Source organism: Malus sylvestris, chromosome 2, assembly GCF_916048215.2.
Source record: "Malus sylvestris chromosome 2, drMalSylv7.2, whole genome shotgun sequence".
NCBI lineage: Eukaryota > Viridiplantae > Streptophyta > Magnoliopsida > Rosales > Rosaceae > Malus > Malus sylvestris.
Genome location: NC_062261.1, coordinates 31830617 through 31849238, shown reverse-complemented (window position 1 = coordinate 31849238; position 18622 = coordinate 31830617). Strand labels below are relative to the sequence as shown.

The 18622-nt window shown below is 38.0% G+C and overlaps 4 protein-coding genes across 7 annotated transcripts; 1 reads left to right on the top strand and 3 right to left on the bottom strand.

Annotated features, from left to right (window-relative positions):
• Positions 1 to 533: 533 nt before the first annotated feature.
• On the bottom strand, positions 534 to 3014 carry LOC126603055 (TMV resistance protein N-like). Its single transcript, XM_050269819.1, has 4 exons — positions 2855 to 3014; positions 2439 to 2743; positions 1427 to 2321; positions 534 to 1307 (listed from the first exon to the last, which is right to left on the bottom strand). Exons 1-4 carry the CDS (start codon positions 2975 to 2977, stop codon positions 534 to 536), a joined length of 2097 nt encoding a protein of 698 aa, XP_050125776.1. The 5' UTR covers positions 2978 to 3014.
• Positions 3012 to 5047, bottom strand: LOC126582592 (disease resistance protein RPV1-like). Its single transcript, XM_050246752.1, has 2 exons — positions 4560 to 5047; positions 3012 to 3961 (listed from the first exon to the last, which is right to left on the bottom strand). Exons 1-2 carry the CDS (start codon positions 5045 to 5047, stop codon positions 3118 to 3120), a joined length of 1332 nt encoding a protein of 443 aa, XP_050102709.1. The 3' UTR covers positions 3012 to 3117.
• A 2416-nt stretch (positions 5048 to 7463) lies between these two features.
• LOC126582714 (uncharacterized) lies at positions 7464 to 14038 on the top strand. 4 transcript variants are annotated; one of them, XM_050246899.1, is made up of 14 exons: positions 7464 to 7953; positions 8080 to 8158; positions 8338 to 8504; positions 8637 to 8744; positions 9315 to 9432; positions 9504 to 9628; positions 9792 to 9864; positions 9938 to 9962; positions 10139 to 10240; positions 12977 to 13044; positions 13134 to 13220; positions 13376 to 13458; positions 13597 to 13638; positions 13782 to 14038. In XM_050246899.1, the coding sequence occupies exons 7-14, from the start codon at positions 9842 to 9844 to the stop codon at positions 13832 to 13834; spliced, it is 483 nt and encodes a 160-aa protein (XP_050102856.1). In that variant the 5' UTR covers positions 7464 to 7953; positions 8080 to 8158; positions 8338 to 8504; positions 8637 to 8744; positions 9315 to 9432; positions 9504 to 9628; positions 9792 to 9841; the 3' UTR covers positions 13835 to 14038. The 4 variants fall into 4 exon arrangements, with proteins under 4 accessions (XP_050102856.1, XP_050102851.1, XP_050102867.1 ...); XM_050246894.1 differs by having other exon boundaries at positions 7465 to 7905; XM_050246910.1 differs by lacking the exon at positions 10139 to 10240 and having other exon boundaries at positions 7466 to 7905.
• A 220-nt stretch (positions 14039 to 14258) lies between these two features.
• On the bottom strand, positions 14259 to 18596 carry LOC126582524 (probable inactive leucine-rich repeat receptor-like protein kinase At3g03770). Its single transcript, XM_050246669.1, has 7 exons — positions 16973 to 18596; positions 16731 to 16861; positions 16252 to 16492; positions 15621 to 15829; positions 15483 to 15532; positions 14856 to 14967; positions 14259 to 14722 (listed from the first exon to the last, which is right to left on the bottom strand). Exons 1-7 carry the CDS (start codon positions 18342 to 18344, stop codon positions 14456 to 14458), a joined length of 2382 nt encoding a protein of 793 aa, XP_050102626.1. The 5' UTR covers positions 18345 to 18596; the 3' UTR covers positions 14259 to 14455.
• Positions 18597 to 18622: the final 26 nt, after the last annotated feature.

The following is an 18622-nucleotide window of genomic DNA, read 5'->3' as shown; positions in this document are numbered from 1 at the left end:
TGTTTATTTATTTATTTTAACAAACAATATTATCTACATTAAGGGGGATGAGAGTGGACTTAGCCTTACAATGAGCTAGCAATAATGTGGTTCAATCAATTGTTTATTAAATATCATTTTCTCTATTCTTAATGTAAATTTTATAGAGACCGATTTTATTATGTGAATTCAGCTGCTTTAATTGGTTTATGAGGGCTTTCTTCTAGTATGATCTAAGATTATTCATTTACTTCAAATATTTGACTTTCCTTTTGTCAATTTACGCTAAATACATTTAAAACGTGTAAGTCACGCGTAACACGCCGTGATTCAAAAAATACATTCTGCACGCGTGTAAGCTCGTGCTTGAAGGCTAGTATATCAAGAAAACAGAAGGGCATACGCAAGATAGTAGAACAAGTAGTTACCAAATGAGTTCTTGGTTTTCAATTTAAAAAAAAAATGGAACTATAAACTGAAATAGTTATCTAACGGCTCATTAGTTTTAAGGATTAGGAAAGTGGAAATGAACAAACGAATACGTACCCAAGCTCCTAATAAATTAGAAATTGTGGATCATCTGGAGTGGACGGCTGCTCTTGCTCCTCCTCAATATCAATAGGAACATTGAGATCAATCTGCCTGTGTTTCGAATGATCATCCATTGGCGTCGAAGATAAGGAAAACCATTGTTGTTTCGGATCATATGAATCATCAACGATATCTGATAGTCCATGTGGACGAGGCCTCTTCCCAAGACTATTTGTTGGTCCCAAAGACAAGTGAAGATGTTTGTCTTGGTTGCGCAATAGGAAGTGCAACCCACAGCTTTTAATGCGTGCGCCTCTGGGGAAATAAAATATAACTTGACAATTATCTCCTTGCTGCTGCTTCTCCTTTAAATCCACTAACGCAAGCCACACATGGGTTGCCTCGATGTCATTTATGTCATTTACGTCATTTAAGTCATTATGATCCCATAACATAGGTCTACACTGTTGTACTCTGTTGATGAGAATACAAGTGTAATGAGGATGATAAGTCGGTGGTTCAAAAACAAAAGATAGAGACAATCTGAATAACGTCTCGCCCACTTGTAAATTTAGAGGAATTTCAAAACAAAATTCACTGCCACCAACAAATTCCTCTTTCCATTCATATACTGGTAGTTGTTCGATTGTAATGCGTGTGGGATGGTTCATATGCCATTCATGTACCATAAACTGTTCAATCCTAATAGGTGTGGGATGGTTAGAAGTATAACTGAACCACTTTGGCACTTCATTGCCTTGATAAAAAACTTGCAAGTTAGACCACCAAAGACGTTCCTGCAAAGTGAATAATATGTAGATAACTAATTAGCAATAACTGTGATCTGATATCTCTCTCTCTCAAGCATCAACAAAATATATTCAAATTTCAAGAGAAATTAAGAGGAGAGAGGAACCTGATTGAAGTTCAATAAATTATTTTTCAACTTTTCCACCTCATCGCCACTTAGTCCAAAGCAGTTACACAAGTCCAAAATCCTAAGCATCGGGGGTAGTGGTGGAATTTTCTCCAGAGATGTGCAATCATCCAGATATAACTCAACTAGTTTTGATGGAAGGACTTGTGGAATTTCCCGAAATCTCTTGCAACCGCTTAATGAAAGTGTCTCCAAGTTGACAAATTTGCTAATGCAATCCGGAAGACTCACAAAATTGTTTCTCGACAGATCAAGTTCTGCTAATGTGGACCAGCAATTAAAAGGCACAAGAAAATCACTCTCTGATAAATTGCATCCTCTAAAACCAAGATAATGTAACTTAGGAAAGGCTAATGTGATACAGTTGTCATCTGAGTCAGTTGAAAGCAGCTGAGATTCGGTCACGAGTTTTGAGCATTCAAGGAAATCAACATTGATGTAATGACGTAATGATATATTTGTAAGGTTCTCACAACCATTTCCTTTCAATGTTCCAAGCCCAGTAAGATATGCAAATGATGAAGGCAATTTTCTTATGCCACTTTTTTCTATATCCAAATACCATAGGGATTCCATCTTGCCCTCCTCTATTTCTGGGAAAGTCTTAAGTCTTGTGCACTCACAAAGAGATAACACTTGAAGTGATCTCAATCCAAGTCTTGTTGCAAACTTCATAAGCTTAGAGCACCCACGAAGACTCAGATCTTCAAGTTTATCGAGGAATCCAATAGACTCATCAACCTCAACCAAACTTTTACAATTACTTAGATTCAAGTCCCTTAAGTTTGGGCTTCCGGATAAGTCGGGGATTCTTTTCAAGAATTCGCAACCACTTAAATTCATTGATGTAAGCTTTGCCAAATTCTGTAAAACCAAAACAAAAAGTCACATGTTTTAAACACATTAATAATGAAAAACTTTGGAAATTTTCTTTTTTTCTAAAAGTAAAATATACTTTTAAATTAGTAATCGTTCAAACTAATTTAAAATATTCAATTGTCTGATGCCACTGTATGGCATATCAAACGTGACAAGATTCCTTGGATGATAATTGGATGGCAAATTGAACGTAATGGTATGCTTTTGAAGAATATTGGATCCCAAATACTGAAACATAGGTCCATCCAATTCAATCCACCTCAAATTGTTGGGCAGATAATCAACGTGTCCAGAAAAGCGTGCATTACGATTTATAAAAATTTCAAGATTTACCATCCGCAAGAAGCTTTTTGGATTCAAGGGTATCACATCTGGTTCAGGCAACTTCACCACAATGCCTTTAATTTTCCATGTTCCCTGATATGAATAAAAAAAATGAAATATTGTTAACAAACCATGTCGTTTAAAAAGCTTTCACTTCAAACCAAATCATGACATATCAAATGTAAGAACATATATTCTACTTACTTGATTTTCAATTAGAACATTGTACACATCTTCATGAAACCACAACCTACTACGTTTCCCTGGTTCATTGGGCGATTCTTCACGAACTATACGCTTACCCATTTTTTCTAGTAAGTCATGCATCAAAATCCTATTATCTTCAATAGTTATGATGGCATTCTCAACGAGTACTTCAATACAATCTTCAAGTACATTGAGCTTCGAACTTCTTAATACTTGTAACACATAGTCTTTATCTTCACCCTTGAAGAAGCATGCAATGTCTAGGAACACTTGTTGCACGACATAATCCCAGGCATCATAACTTTTTCGAAGTGTTCTTTGAATTCCTCTATAGGGTCTCCTTCATAAGAGTCGTAACTATCCAATATAGCTTGCCAACGATCTATATTTTTATTACGCAAATAAGAACCTATAAGATTAAGAGCTAATGGAAGGCCTTGAGCATAGGCTATTGCACGTCGTGCGAGGCTCAAATAATCTTGTGAAGGCTCTTTTCTTGTGAAGGCATTCAAACTTAAAAGCTCAAGAGCCTTGTCATTTTCTAACTTTTGGACCTTGTATATCAACTTGACTCCATAAGATTCTAGCAATCCTCTATCTTTTGTGGTTATGATCACTCTGCTACCCTCACCAAACCAATCGACTTCAACCAAGTTGTTTAACTGCTCCAATTCATCCACATCATCAAGAATTAAGAGAATCTTCTTTCGCCTCAACAATTTCTCTATAAGGCTGATTCCGTGATGAACATCGTCAATTTTCAACTCTATACCGCGTAGAACTTTAGATAGAAGAGTGTTTTGTAGTTTGATTACGCCTTCATGTGATGTCGATGTTTCTCTCACATCTGCCAGGAAACAACTACCTTCAAACTTATGAGCAATTGCATTATAAACAGCTTTTGCAATTGTTGTCTTGCCAATTCCAGATGTCCCCCAAATCCCAACCACACAACGACCATTTTCACCGACATCTAAAATTTCTTCCACCTCTTCTGCACAAGATTGTATTCCAACTGGGTATTTGGCCACATTCAAATATGTGCGTTGTAGTACTTCGACTAAGATCTCCTTAACAATCTTATTGATAAATGTAGCTTCATATCTACCAGTTTAAATAAAAAAAATGACACATTTAGTCAATCAAATTTTTTGCTATATTTCTTTGAAAAAGAAAAAAAATGTACAAGAGGATTACACGAAAGAAGAGTGCCACAACAACCGCAACAAGACTCACTCCCTAATTCGCTAGCTATGGTGAATGACCGGTCTATAATTATATATGAAGAAGATGGTCATGTAGGTTTAACATAAAGTAAGAGTTATCTTCTTCATATATAATTATAGACTTGCCATTCAACAAAGTTGGAATTTGATGGAATGAGTGTTAGCGATGATTCCTAGCACTCCTCTCGTACACAATTGCTGCAGTCAAGCATGTGCCGCTTGCTAGGGATTTAAAAACTAAAAATGAAACTCCCAACTAAATAGGTATTATTGTAGTAGAAACTGAAACCTGAAATATAGAAGGGGAGTGTTATTGGCACTCCAAAAATTTCATTCTACACTCCTTAAAGTGTATTTTTCTTTCCTAATATATAAAGTTTAGAGTGTGGAATGAGGTTTTTGGAGTGCTAATAACAATTCCCATACAAAATCATATAATTATACAAACTATAAGGAGTGAAGAAAAATGTACATACTCTCCCTCTTTGACAGTATGTCCTGACAAATTTGCAACTTCTTTAAGAGCACTCCTCCATAAGAGGATCTTCTCCTCGTCCTTGTGTTTGCACTCAAGTCCTGTAAATGCGTCACCGAAACTACTCGTCTGATTTCGTACATGAGACGGATCCACCTTATAAAAAACTGGCCAAACTATTTGCTGCCTTGACTTTCTACATTCACGGATATGTACGAGCTCATCCAAGCACCATCTTGAGGATGCATATTTTTCTGAGAATACAATGACCGAAATTCTCGAGTCTTCAATTGCTTTTAGAAAAGCCGGTGATATTTCTTCCCCTCTTACAAGATGACGATCAATGAAAGTGTTGATTCCGTTACAGACCAAGGCCTGGTATAAATGATCGGTAAAAGTAAAACGTGTATCCTCACCTCTGAAACTCAAAAATACATCATATCTCCATGAAGAAGGCAAGAAAGAAGCAGAGACAAGTTGATTGGCCATAGGAGAATTAAAGCCAGATAAACTATAGAAAACGGCCTCTCAAAGAATTGGAATATGCAGTATGGTATGAACAGTGGATTCTCTCTTGTTATATATATATATATATATATATCAGGCCTTATGCATGCTTTTCTTCCTGTTCTTCCTGTGAAGGAAGCAGCAGTTTCCTATACCACCTTCAATGTGAACGTGGACTCTCTCTTGTTATATTAGTCCTCATGCTTTTCTTCCTATCTACGAATCAGTATCCTGCCTACTACCTTTCAAAGTGAATGTGGTCAAGTTGAATGAGAGGAACTTTCGTGACAACTTCATTAACGATTAAAAAATATAAAATTGTTACTTGGCGGTCTTTAATTTGAAGGAGAGGAAATTTCGTTGCAAACTACTACATACTACCTTCGATGTAACAATCCACAGTAATACTATTTTAAAGTAATCATAGATGACTGAAAAATATAAAATTATTACTACTAAAGTGGCAATACCAAGAAATGTATCTTCGGTAGGTAAATTTCTCTCCACTAACTAGTGGTGGTCTTTAATTTAAGGAAGAATTTGTCTTATTTCATTTGTTTTGTTATACTTTGAAACTTCATTTTTCTTTAACCAGCGATCGACTGACTATGGTTTGTCTATATTCAATTATTTGTTGATATTGTAATCACCTGTGACCTTTCTTCATCAAGAATGAATTGATAACTCCAACTCATTTGCCCACTTTCGAAGGCCACATCTGTGTTTTGTATTTTTTTTTTCTGATGGATTTAATTAATTAATAGCCAGCTAAGCTGAATAAATAGCAACACGTGATTTACCTTTACCTCAAATGTTGTTGGATGACATCTGAGGTTTCAAGCAGACGAGGCCTCTTTCCAAGATTACTAGACGAGGCCTCACATACTCATCATTACTTCAATTTAAAGTAGGCTTAGTTTTCCAAAAAAAAAAGGAAGAAGAAGAAGGCTTTGAAATTGCACTGTACAAATGATTAGTCTTTGCACTTGAATTTCACTTTATTTACGAGGCTGCCCCTGACTCTCTCTGCCGCTGATCTTCATGCCACGTGTTGATAATTGTGGAAAGGCAGGGGTGCGATGGTCATTTTAGTTTGTAGGGTTTCGAATGGGTTGGATGGGTTAGAGCATTTCCAAATGAGATATCAAAAGATAAATGTCAAATGTTAATTTGATGGCTGTTCTGACAATGTTAGATTTTTTCTTTTTCCAACTAATATGTTTCTTTGTTATAAATGGTATTTGTAGGACCTATTTTAAAAGGAAATCAATTAAAATACATTTTCAAGATGAAGTTAATGGGACTCACATAATAAAATAATTAGGACAAATCGGATAAATGATCCATGTGGTCATAAGGTATTCGGAAGATAGCCCATGTGCTAAAAAAACTCAGATTTAAACCTCTGTGATTTACTCCGTTAGCAAATTTAGTCCAAAAATGATTTTTCCATTAACTATCTATTAATACATGGGGTAACATTGTACTTTGACATGTGCATCTTCTTCTTCCTCGTCTTAATATAATCGAAGCTACATTTTTCGGGTCTACTCTTCGCCTAGGTAACGATGGCATTTGCAGAGTTTGAGACCGAACCCATGATTAAGAAAACATTTTTCATAATTCATCATACATATAAAGTTAACGAAATAATTAATACACAAATGTCAGTGATCATACAAATTACTTATTCATCTAAAAAATTATCAAATGGGCAATCGAACGTAAGAAAGGATTAACTTACGACAGCCTCGGCATCTTTTGAGGTAAGAACAGCAAGAACAGCTCCAGGTATCACCTTCCTCTTGTTAGTTCTCAACTGATTAGCCCAAAGCCTGTTATTGAAACTCCCTCTAACCCTCTCCCCCAAAACCCCTGAACCACCATTGCAGAAACCACTTGGTCTTCTCAAATGGATGTTTTTCAAAGCCACACAGCAAGAATCCCTTCATGTTGCTTGCCAACTCTAATAGAATTCTAACCGATCAGAAATTGAAAACTCAGATAGCATTTAAACCAAAATCCCAGTAAAACCCCAATCCTAGTAAAAATGTCAAAGTACAATTTTACCATGTATTAATAGATAGTTAAAGAAAAAATCATTTTTGGACGAAATTTGCTAACAGAGTATATCACAAGGGTTTAAATTCGGCTATCTTCCGAATACCATATGATCACAGAGATCATTTATCTAATTTGGCCAGATAATAAAAAAAAAATTGACATCACATTCTCATATGTCAAATTTAACGAATGAAAACTCTTGTTAATCCACGTAAAATTGACATATTGGTTGGAGCTGGATCCTACACACAAATTTGATTACGTGACATTCCATATTGGATATTGGATTTGACGTCTTACGTCTTTCAGGCAGACAGAGTCTGAGACCATGCCGTCGGGACAGAGAGAGCGAGCGAGCAGAGAGAGAAGAGAGACAGGGAGGGAGAGAGATAGGGATTTGGTGAGAGGAAGGCATGCGGCTTGCAGGCAGACAGAGTCACAAGGGGTGTACGATTCGAGGGAAAGGGAGAGGAAGACAGCGCGAAAGAGAGTGGGAGAGTGAGGAGTAAGGATTGCTCGCTAAGGGTTTCGCAGTTGGGAGGCCATGCCGATGGAGATAGAGATAGAGATAGAGATAGGAGAGGGAGAGGGAGAGGGAGAGAGGGAGACAGAGACAGAGCGACAGAGAGAGAAGGAAAGGGAAGAGTGGGGATCTCAGCGCCATTGCTGCAGATCCTTGATCTTCTTGGATCCCATCTCCGTGTTCTTCTCAGCCTCTCACAGTCGCAGCATCACTCGCCCACTCACTCACTCACTCACTCACTCACTCACTACATGTACACCTCTTAAACTCTCGCTCACTCTCTCTCCACTGAAATTTGAAGGTGATTTTCCAACCCTAAATTGATATATTTCATACCTTGATTTTATCTTAATTTATCTGGAATTGATCTGCATATGTGTAGTATAGATAGTTTTATCTAATGTTGTAGAATCCATGTCCTATTCAGAAATTCTGAGATGGTGAAGGTTACGGAAAAATTGGAAGGTATATAGAAATTCCAATATGAGTTCTCCGGCCGATTTGAGGTGGGTAATACAAACTTTTATGTTAGGTTGATTTGTTTTCATTTTTTGGGATGCTTATTTTCATCTGGAAACAAGGCTGAGCATCCAAAAGTTTCAATCTTATACCCATTATTCATTACTGGCTTAATAATCATCAATTTTCTTCTGACTTTGTTTATGAATTCTGATATATAATCAAGGACACACAGGTGTACCAACGCCTCCATTTTCCGGCGAAACATCACCATGGAACCACCACCACTCATTCCGTTCTGCTCAGGACACACAGGAGAAGGCCTTTCACTGTGCAGTGGCTACTGCCACTGTTCATCTGCTTCTCTTAAGAGACTCATTACTCCCGACCTCGGTAAACCACCCTTACACTCCTCCTTTCTGTTTTCAATTTGGGACTCGAATTCAAGCTTGCATGTATTTTAGTTTTTCATACTTATCATCACCCTCTCTGTCTCTCTCTAAACAATTTCCAATTGGTTTTTAGAGAGAGAACGTGGCAGCAGCAGCAGTGGGAAAGGTCTTTTCCTGTCTCTGTGATTGTCTCTGCCCTTCAAATCTCTAGGGTTTGGCTTTGGCTCCGTTAGCTGTTGAGGTAATTATTAATGCATACTTCTATTGTAATTTTTTTTCCTTATTCAGTAAGTTTGATCAAATGGGTTTCTTTGGACTTGCATAAGTTGTGTATAATATTGCTTTAATCATGTATTGGGTTCCTTTTGTATTATTGAGTCTTGGGTTTTGCTGGAAATTGTATAAATTTTGACCAAAAAGGAGTAGATAATTAACTGTTCTAATCACTAATTCCCCACTCTGAGAACTTGAGACCTTGGACTGATATGCATTTCTGAGATTTATTATTTATTTTTGTATAGAATATTTAAAGGTGTTAAACTTTTAGTGTAATTATAAAGTATGGGTCTTTGATTCCATATAAATTGTTGTTTATATTTGTGAATTGAAGATGGGAGCATTTACATGTGGAGGCAACAAGGAGGGGTGTCTTTGAGAATGTTGGGCTATCTATTTTATCTGTAGTTCTTCATTTCACTAAATTAAATATGAATTATTAATTTTTCAATTTTTAAAATGAAAGATAAAAGAAAATCATATGTACTTAATTATATATATATATATATGTGTGTGTGTGTGTGTGTGTGTGTAGATAGTTGCTGAGAAGAAATGGAGGAAGTGGGATGTGTTTTCATGTTCTCCCCAACACAACAAGTGCTTCATTTGTGCTGAGGAAACACTACTCAACCCTTCTCTGCCATTACGAGCAGGTTCCTTCTCTCTCTCTCTGTATTTCTTTGGTGCTTACGTACATTAGTTCTAATGAATGTCTTTTCATTAGGCTGATGCTGATGGCAACGGAACCATAGACTATGATGAGTTCATCGCAGCAACAATGCACTTGAACTGGATGGATAGAGAACATCTCTACACTTCCTTCCAACACTTCGATAAAGACAGCAGCGGGTATGCAGAGATCATGATAGATATGGACTCTTTTTTTTTCTTTTTTTTTTTTAATATCTTTTACATAATGCTCTTAAATTCCAATTACATAACACGGAGTAAGGTTATAACTCATCAACATCTTATTTATAACAATGTTGCCAAAATGCATTCTGATTATCAGGTATATCACGATGGAAGAACTAGAGCAAGTCCTCCACAAATACGGCATGCATGGTGAATTTTAATCTTTCCAGGTACACACCCATATCTATATCCCAAACAACTGTTATTATATATCAATTTATATAATTTATTTTTGCTTTCCAGTTACAACCATATCTCACTCCCTTTGGTACTCTCTCTCTCTCTCTCTCTCTCTCTCGCTAAAATCTCTGTTGGGTTTCTACCAATATGTCAATTTGTATAATTTATTTTTTGATGTGAGATTTGGTGCATTTGATTTGGGTTATCGTTTGAGTTGTATTCATGGTTTTTGCTTAAGATCTCTTTTTTTAATTGTTGCTGCAGCTTGTTGTGCATGTGATATTTTCTTCCAGGTCCAATATTATCCAAATTCATTACTGCATTTCAAGAGAGCTTGCAACTTATAACTTCGCTCCCAACTCCCAAGTGAGTCTTATATAGCAAATCACCCTAATAACCTTTCTAAATACGTTAAATGGTGAAAGTGAGAAATGGTGAATCTAAATGGTGGTGTGGTACATCATGTAGAATCTTTTGAATTCAAGTTGTCTTTTGTTTTTTTCCCCCCTTTCTGTTAATTTAAATTGGGATTGGCTACTGATTTGTTTTTGCAAATTAGGAGGAAAAGAGAAATCATGTGCATTTCATTGTTTTGGAGCATTGCAAATAAATACAATATACAATCAAATTAGGAAAAGATAAAAGAATATGCTTGATGACTGATTGGTTTATGGATTAGTAGTATTATTTGTGGTGTAGATCATGGTTTTCAGGTCTTTTACAATTTGAGTGGTTGTGCTTAAGGGTAGATGATGATGTAGGATGGAGATAGTTTTTAGAGAATGCTGGATTTACATTCGTTGGAGTACATTCAAGTAGTTTTGTGTCCCTGTGAGGTATTTGATATTCCTCATAGTTTTGTTCTTGACCATATTGGCTATTATGGATTTGTCTGCTATTGGCTATTATGATTTTGTCTAGCTACTGGACTCTATGAAAATGTGCTTTGGCTTTTTTACTTAAAAAAAACTAAATTCTAATTTCATCTTATATAAATGCGTTCTCCGCCCATTGTTGAGCGATTTCGAAATTAGGGTTGGGTTGGGGTCTGTTTGGTTGCCTGGAAAATGTGGAAAGGAAAATGGGGTCATGGGGTTTCTTGATTTGTTGTTGGATTTGTGGGAACCGCAATTTCTGGTGGAATTTTTATGTGTATGTTCTTAGGGGGAAAAAGTTACATACTTTTTTTGGTTTTCTTAGCCACCAAATGGGAATAATTTCATTTTCTTTTATTTGTATTTGTAGTGATGTGATTCAGGTTCTATTTATTATGATTTTAAATCAAATGCCTTATTTCGTCTAAATTTACTACAAGATCTAATCTGTATCTTGCGGAAATGGTAAATAGGCCATTTTCAGAATGACATGAAATTAATTAGATATGGCATAAAAAAGGGGATACTTATAGTCTCATAAATCTATTTCAGTTGAAAAATGTATTTTGGCAAGGGCACTTTGAGCTGATTAGGTGAAGAACCAAATTGTCTTGCATGCTTCTCGTTTATTTTAAAAAAATGGATTGGATTCCTATAAATATCTTAGTGAAGAACCAATTTCATGACATTGCAGAGCTTTTTGAATTGGAGCCTTTTCTTGCTTGCAATTATGAATTATTTCAAATTATTTTGACTTTTTTTTTTCTTTCTTTTTTTACAACATTGTTGAGAGTGGGTTTTGCTTAAGCTTTGGAGTTCTTAACTCAGATACTCTCTTGGGCACGTTCCATATGAGTTTCAACTGCATATATATATGTGGCTTTAGATTTGTTGGTTCAATAAATTGTAAGCCTTCATTTTAAAACCACTTTAGTCTAAAAGGAGTGAGAAATGAAGTTGGTCATATAGTATGTGTTGTAGTGTCATAAAAATCTGCCGCAATACAATAGTGATACTGAGTAAATATTATATTTATGAAACAATGCGGGATTTGTTGGATTTCGTTTCTTTTTTGTTTAGTGTGGATTCTTATTCTTTTCTTTTGTAATTTTTGGTGCTTTCAGACCATATGTGAACTGCATACCGCTTATGTTTCTTATGCAAACAGACTATTTTTTTGAGATTACAACTTTTATGAATAAAAACTTTTAAGTTCTTGATATCAGCTGAATTGAATATAAGTGAAAATCAAACTGCCTTGATTTGTTCACCCATCTATTGGTTATTTAATTTCTTTAGAGATGCGTATATTGATTTGAGATTTTATTCTATTGATTTGTTATTTTATTGAATTTACTCTGGTGAAATGTGTGTTTTTTGCATTGGTGCATTTAGGGGTGACTCCGTTCGTACCGCCTTTGTAGTGCATCTTTTTGTGCAAATTATTTACCATTCTGCCACTGGCTCTTTCTTCCCCTGCTGTTGGTGGATTTCACGTTATTTACAAAATTACCACTGCCTCATCGTTCTTCGTTCGGTGAGGGTTTTGGGGATGGGAGGCCATGCTGCCTTTGAGATAGAGATAGAGAGGGAGGAGTAGGGATCACTCGGTGAGGGTTTCAGGGATGGGAGGCCATGCCGATAGACATAAACATAGAGATAGAGAGAGAGGGAGACAAAGACAGAGCAACTGAGAGAGAGGGAGAGGGAGGAGTGGGGATCTCAGCGCCATTACTACAGATCCTCGATTTCATGAGTGGGAGAGGGGACAACAGTCAGAGAAAAGCATGGGGACCGTCGGGATTTGAGGGAGAGGGGTAGGGATCGTGGCTGGGGGTCTAGGTTTGTCCCCTTGGTCCGTTTTCGACAGCACCACCGCGCTCAAACATTCTCTCTTGCTGTGGAAGTCTCTCCTTGCCTTACTCAATCCTCTGCTTCTTCTCTGATTCATGGTTGGTTGATTTATAAAAAACCTTCAAGGATAAATTTGGGGTGGGATCTGGGTTTTCTGTGCATTACTTAAAAAGTCGTACCCAGTGCACAAAGCTCCCGCTTTACGCAGGGTCTGGGAGAGGTGAATGTCGGCTAGCCTTACCCCCATTTATGGAAAGGCTTCTCCCAAGTCTTGAACCGAGACCTACCGCTATTTTCTGGATTTTCAATAAGAAATGAATAAATTTGGGGGTTTCTGGTTTTGTATTTTGCTGTTTATATGCTGGAATTACAGGACAAGGAGTTGGACCCTGGATGTGCTCTGCTTCGTCCATCCTGTGTCTGCATGTCCTCATTCACAAGATAAGTACTATTTGTATACTTGATTTTCTACTGTTTGGTTTGGTTTTAATTCTCTCTGCCATTCTCACTCCACACTCTCTGTCTCTCACTCAGTTCAAAGCTCTTCCAACTTTTTCGCACAAATTGCTCAAACATTCCAGCTCTCAAACATCTCAGATCCCTCACTCAGTTCAAAAGTATGCTTTTTTGTTGTTTCTTGGTGAAAGATTGATCAGCGATGATTGCTATTGTTTATTCATGGTTGATTGAGCATTTTCGTTATATGAAACCATGAAGAATAGTTGCCTCGTTGCTGAGTTTTTTTATTTCTTGATGCATTTGTGTTGATCAGGCACGAAGGGACCGGTCGATACGAAGCGCATCTATGGGACAATGGTTGCAACAAAGAAGGGCAGAGCAGGAAGGGTAGGCAAGGTTTGTCAAGAAATCACAATGATGTTTTTAATTACAAGAAATGTGTATTTTTTTCCAGTCAAATTCTGCTTTTGTTCCGACTATTTTCCATACTATATGCTGATTTTATTTTTTAATTTTTGGTTTTTCTTTGATTAGCTGGGGAATTACAATCAAATGATGAATCTTCGGTTTACTTGGGTAAGCATTTTTTCACATATAATTTGGCTGACCATTTTAACTGTCAAACCATGTTGTTTTAGTTCATGCTACTAATCATGCATTCGGTAGCTTTACATATACAACGCGTTTAAATGCTAATCGATGCTGATCGGGTTTTACAGGCAAATCCAGCAGCCCTCTCTCGCTCTCAATTTGTTTTGAGGAGACCGTGTAAAGGCTCTCATTCAGCTCGATATACACAGTTTAGGATTAAGATGATATCCCAGTGTTTTTTCTCGGTGACGTACCAAGGGGGTAATGCGTATCAGGAGTACATTACATAAGATTTGATGCTGAGATAGGTGGCCAGTTTCAGTTTGAGTTATGCAAATGTTGAATTCGGGCCAGTCTCCTTTTCGGGCCTACTGATTGGCATGTCTTCCTCTTTTTTTTCCTTTAATATGGTTCGAAATCAAGTACTTATGCTCTGCTAAGATAAATAAAACGGGCCGATATCACGGAAATCTTAGAGATACGAGGGAAGAAAATTACTTCACTCTTACTATCGGTATCGAAGTCTTGAAAAAGGATATACATACATGTAGATGTTTAGTGTTAGAACCAAATTTGCGCACTTCTGCATATGTGGAGGCACAAACTCGAAGGAGAAAAATACATTTGAAAAAAAATCTCGACAGTATGAGGGGGAGTTTTATAAAGAGTTACACCTAATTAGAAGGACATGATAACATAATACTAACATTAAGGGCTTATAGAGCATATACATCTGCCATTTGGTATGGAGCATTACAAACAGTGTTCCCTAACTGATGGAAAGATAGGAGGAAGATGAAAGTCAGATTAGCTGGAGTTGGGGTGATGAAACGGGCGAGCCCTGATTACTACTCAAAAAGTCATATCTCGCTGAATCCTGAACCTGCGCTGCAAACTGCAGATTCCAAAGAATGTCTTCGACTGAAGGCCTATCAGCTGCCTCATCGGAAAGACATCTCACACATATCTCCATCATTGTCTTCAGCGATTCATCCGAGCATTCCTTGTGCACCGCTGGATCCACAATGCTCCTTCGAGCTGCGTCATCGGTGGTCAAACTTACTTGTAACTGCGTAAGAAACAACCAAAACAGAATTTCTGGTTTAGCTGGAGAAAGCAATTTTTGTTGGTTCAATCAGGATGATTTCAAAGAGTTTGAGAGTGAAAGAAAAGAACAAATTGATTGAAGAGAAAACACTCACAAGGTCTTTCAAAACACCAACTTCATTTTGGAACATGATAGGCCTCCCCAAAATGATTTCTAGCAAGATTACTCCGATATCATAAACGTCGTTCTTACACTCATGGTTAACCCTGCAAAAGAGAGTAATTAACAAAATCATCCAAATAAAGAGGTTTGCACTTATTTCAGTTGGATCTATCTTCCATACTAAACGAGTAACCGTGTCTGGTAATGCTGATGAAACTATGACTAAATACACAAAATAAAAGAGCTTATAAGGATTTCATGAGATACCGAAGCAACACATTAGACAAAAGGCGGGCTTATTAATGCATTTCTGTGAAGCTAGAGGGAGACTCAGATGAGGAACTTCGTTTAGAATGGTGTCATTGTTACTAATGATGATCAGTAACTGAACCAGACAGGCACTTATATGATGATTAACATGAAGCAACTCGAGGTGGATTCCCTTCCTTATATAACTCAAAAATGAAGCTTTGCAGAAAGAGTAATTTAAAATTTTGTGGAGGAGAGCTTCATGCTGAAGTATTTGTCTAGACTCTGCACCAAATAACTGAATTTATTGGCCTAGCTCGTATGCGTTTAATATGTGATTTCTATAGTTGGAAAGTAGACATGCTAATACCTAGTTTGAATGCTTGCTTTCGGTGCAGGAGAAGAAACTGTAGTACCCACCTGATGGATAAAAAAGCAAAAGTTAACTCGGAGGACAATGTTGAGGGGGATTTTACTCACCAAAGCAGTATATTTTTGTAGGTCTTACCGTTCCCCTGTTGTTTTCAGCTAAAAGAGGTAGGTTATAACTGCTTATTTTCACATGAAGATCGTGATCCAATAAGACATTTGTTATCTTGAGATTGTTTGATTTTACACCAGGAACAATCCCTGTATGCAGAAACTGAATACCCTTTGCAACTCCAATTGCAGCTACTATTCTCTGCGCCCAAGTAAGCTTTCGTTCTGGGGGTCCTTCTGCCAAACTAAGTGTTAGACGTGAATATCCAATTTCTCCAAAAGCAAAGATGTTACTAACAGAAGCAATCAAAGAAGATGAAGAAATCGGTAAAGAGTAATGGATGACTGTCCATTGCTACATATATGAATGCAATGTTGAGCAATTAAATAGGTCTCACCTAGAAACCTTCTGCTAAAAGATACTGATAACACGTCATCCAGCATTTCATGCATCAGATATTATATACTTTAATCTAAATCATGACTGAATTTTTTTCTTTCTTTTTCTTGTTTTCACATGAATTACGTATAGAATATGGGATATCATCATAATCTGAAATCACTTTCTACGATTAACAGAAGAATGATTCAGAGTTACGTAACTGAAAATGCAACCATTAACCCTGAAAAGCAGTATAAGTACATGAAAGTAACTTTACCAGAAATGCAGCCTCTTAGAGTTCCATTTGGAACAAACTCAAATACAAGAAATATTCTGCTGATGCCTGAATCATCGGAATGGTACTCCAAGCAATGTCCAAGAGCGCTAACCAAATGGCTATGTCTCAGTTTTGAAATCAGCTCAAGGTGGTGCGTGTAGACTTGCGGAGCCTGCCTCTTTCTCATTTTCAAGCCTCTGATAGCAACAAATGTTCCATTGGTGAGCTTCCCTCTATACATCTGCCGTTATTGTTACAAAACAACAAACATTTTAGAGTGACAAATTTGCATTTAACTAGATCATAAAGACTAAGTCATTCATATTAAAATCGCCAGAGTATGCTGAAAACTAAGTATTTCTTGAAATGGTAGTCCACAGGACAATTAGCTACAACAGAGAGATTGTACAATTCAAATGTTATGTATTAGTGCATTTCGACAGTTTTGAACTATGCTATCAGTAAGTAATGTTGAATACCTGTCCATGTCTGCCTTCACCAAGTAATGTCGAATCATCAAAGTCATTCGTGGCTTCCTTGAGCTCCTCCAAAGAAAATGTTCGATAAGCAGGAATGCTGGCTCCCAGCTTCATTGTTTCTGATATATATTCTGCAAACAAAGGACTCTCCTACTGTAATTGTGTATAAAAGAATGTGATGGTGAGTGATTCTCGTGATCCTATTTTACAGAGGATGAAAAGGAAAGAAATTTCAAAATTACTTGCATCCGAGAGTAGCTTGGCTGTGTTGACTGTTGAAGCTGAATCTCTAATCAACCGTGTTCTGGGACTTTTAACAGGCAGCTGTTTGCCGTATAACCACTTAACAGCCATGAAAGCCAGAGCAACAATTGCAGCGGCACCCACAATGCCTGCCACGGCTCTTGATGCAACTTGTTTATTATCATGAAGCCTCTTGCGCTTTTCGTCACCAGAAGGCGGTATCTCCACAGCCAGAGCTTCATTGTGGCACAAGTTAGAAGGATGCTGCGGCTGCTTCTGGTCCACATTCGTCAAACAATTCCCGGAATAGAGAACAACCACACTGCTGCTCTTCGAACCCCGGTTTTTGAGGCAAGTGGGCAAGTCCCCTGCCAAAAGATTTGAGGACAAATTCACAAAAGCAAGCTCAGCATTGCAAGACATGTTCTTGGAGAGCACTCCGGTGAATTTATTTCCGGCAATGTCAAGATAATTGATGGAAGGCAGCGACAGCCACGAAGGCGAAAAAGGCCCCACGAATTGATTGAGTGAAATGTCAAGCCTCTGGAGCTGAAAACCGCCTCGGAATCCGGTCTGGATTCCAAGGCGAAACTTGTTGTTTCGGAGCACAAGGGTCACCAGCTTGTTCTTGGAACGTAAGCTTGGAAAACGAGGCCCGAAATAGTTAGCTTCCAAATCAAGAAGTTGCAAGTTTGTGAGGCTTTTGAGGTCAGGAACTTCGCCGGCCAGGAAGTTGTGGGAGAGAGAGAGGACTCTGAGGGTATGCAGAGATGCCAGAGAACGCGGGAGAAAGCCGTTGAGGAGGTTGTGGTTCAAACTGAGAACGGCCAACGACGGAAGCGAAGCCAGCGACGGCGGGAGTCGGCCGGTGAAGTTGTTGCGGTCGAGGATGAGAGTCTGGAGGTTGACGAGGGAGGAAAGGTGGGGAGGGATGGCGCCGCTGAGGTAGTTGGAGGTGAGGTTGAGAATCTCGAGGGAAGATAAACGGGCGAGGGAGGGAGGGAGTGGGCCCCAGAGGCGGAGAGAGACCAGAGATAGGACTTTGAGGGTTGGGAAGGCGGAGGCGAGAGCGGAGAAGAGAGAGTGGGTTGAGAAGTCACGCGGCAGGGGAGGGAAGGCAGCTTCGCCGCCTGAAATGTGGAGCTGGGTAACGTTGCCTTGGTAGCAAGAGAGAGTGAGGGAAGGAGTTGGTTCAACGCTGCACAAAGAGTGTCCGTCCTTGGAACTGACTAGGGTTAGAGGTGGTGGGTAGTTGAGGAGCTGCTGGATTTTCAGAAGGCTCTCAGACTCCGACTCAGTAGCAGCACCTGAGTGGTGGACGGAGAAGAGGGAGGATATCAACAGAAGAAGAAGAAGATGTGAGTTCGCCATTGTTACACTGAAACTGAGTAGTTGAGTGAGTTGCAGAAACCCAGAAGGCTTCACTTCTACAAAATCTTCCTTCTTCAACTCACCTTCTAGCTGGATTTTGCCATCAACTAATCACATGTTCAGTTGTATCAAACTAATAACCTGGTCTTTTCCTATTTCATTCATTTTCTAATCTAATCTTCGAACTTGAATCCAGAGGATACCGTTGTTTATTTTGACGATGTGGAGTGTTGTTCCGTACACGTTAAAAAATAAAAAAATAAAATTATTTAACGTGT

Excerpts from the sequence above, each read along its gene's own strand:
- LOC126603055 (XM_050269819.1), bottom strand. The coding sequence starts at position 2,977 with ATGCATGACTTACTAGAAAAAATGGGTAAGCGTATAGTTCGTGAAGAA. Across the intron at positions 2,322-2,438 it reads AGTGGCATCAGACAATTGAA|GGTTTTACAGAATTTGGCAA; the intron begins TATTTTAAATTA and ends ACTTTTTGTTTT. Across the intron at positions 1,308-1,426 it reads ATTTATTGAACTTCAATCAG|GAACGTCTTTGGTGGTCTAA; the intron begins GTTCCTCTCTCC and ends TTCACTTTGCAG.
- LOC126582592 (XM_050246752.1), bottom strand. The coding sequence starts at position 5,047 with ATGGCCAATCAACTTGTCTCTGCTTCTTTCTTGCCTTCTTCATGGAGA. Across the intron at positions 3,962-4,559 it reads CATACTGTCAAAGAGGGAGA|ATATGAAGCTACATTTATCA; the intron begins GTATGTACATTT and ends TTAAACTGGTAG.
- LOC126582714 (XM_050246899.1), top strand. The coding sequence starts at position 9,842 with ATGGTGAATTTTAATCTTTCCAG. Across the intron at positions 9,865-9,937 it reads GTGAATTTTAATCTTTCCAG|TTACAACCATATCTCACTCC; the intron begins GTACACACCCAT and ends TTTGCTTTCCAG. Across the intron at positions 10,241-12,976 it reads ACTTCGCTCCCAACTCCCAA|GACAAGGAGTTGGACCCTGG; the intron begins GTGAGTCTTATA and ends CTGGAATTACAG.
- LOC126582524 (XM_050246669.1), bottom strand. The coding sequence starts at position 18,344 with ATGGCGAACTCACATCTTCTTCTTCTTCTGTTGATATCCTCCCTCTTC. Across the intron at positions 16,862-16,972 it reads CAAGCTACTCTCGGATGCAA|AATATATATCAGAAACAATG; the intron begins GTAATTTTGAAA and ends CTTTGTTTGCAG. Across the intron at positions 15,830-16,251 it reads TCTAAGAGGCTGCATTTCTG|AAGGACCCCCAGAACGAAAG; the intron begins GTAAAGTTACTT and ends TTAGTTTGGCAG.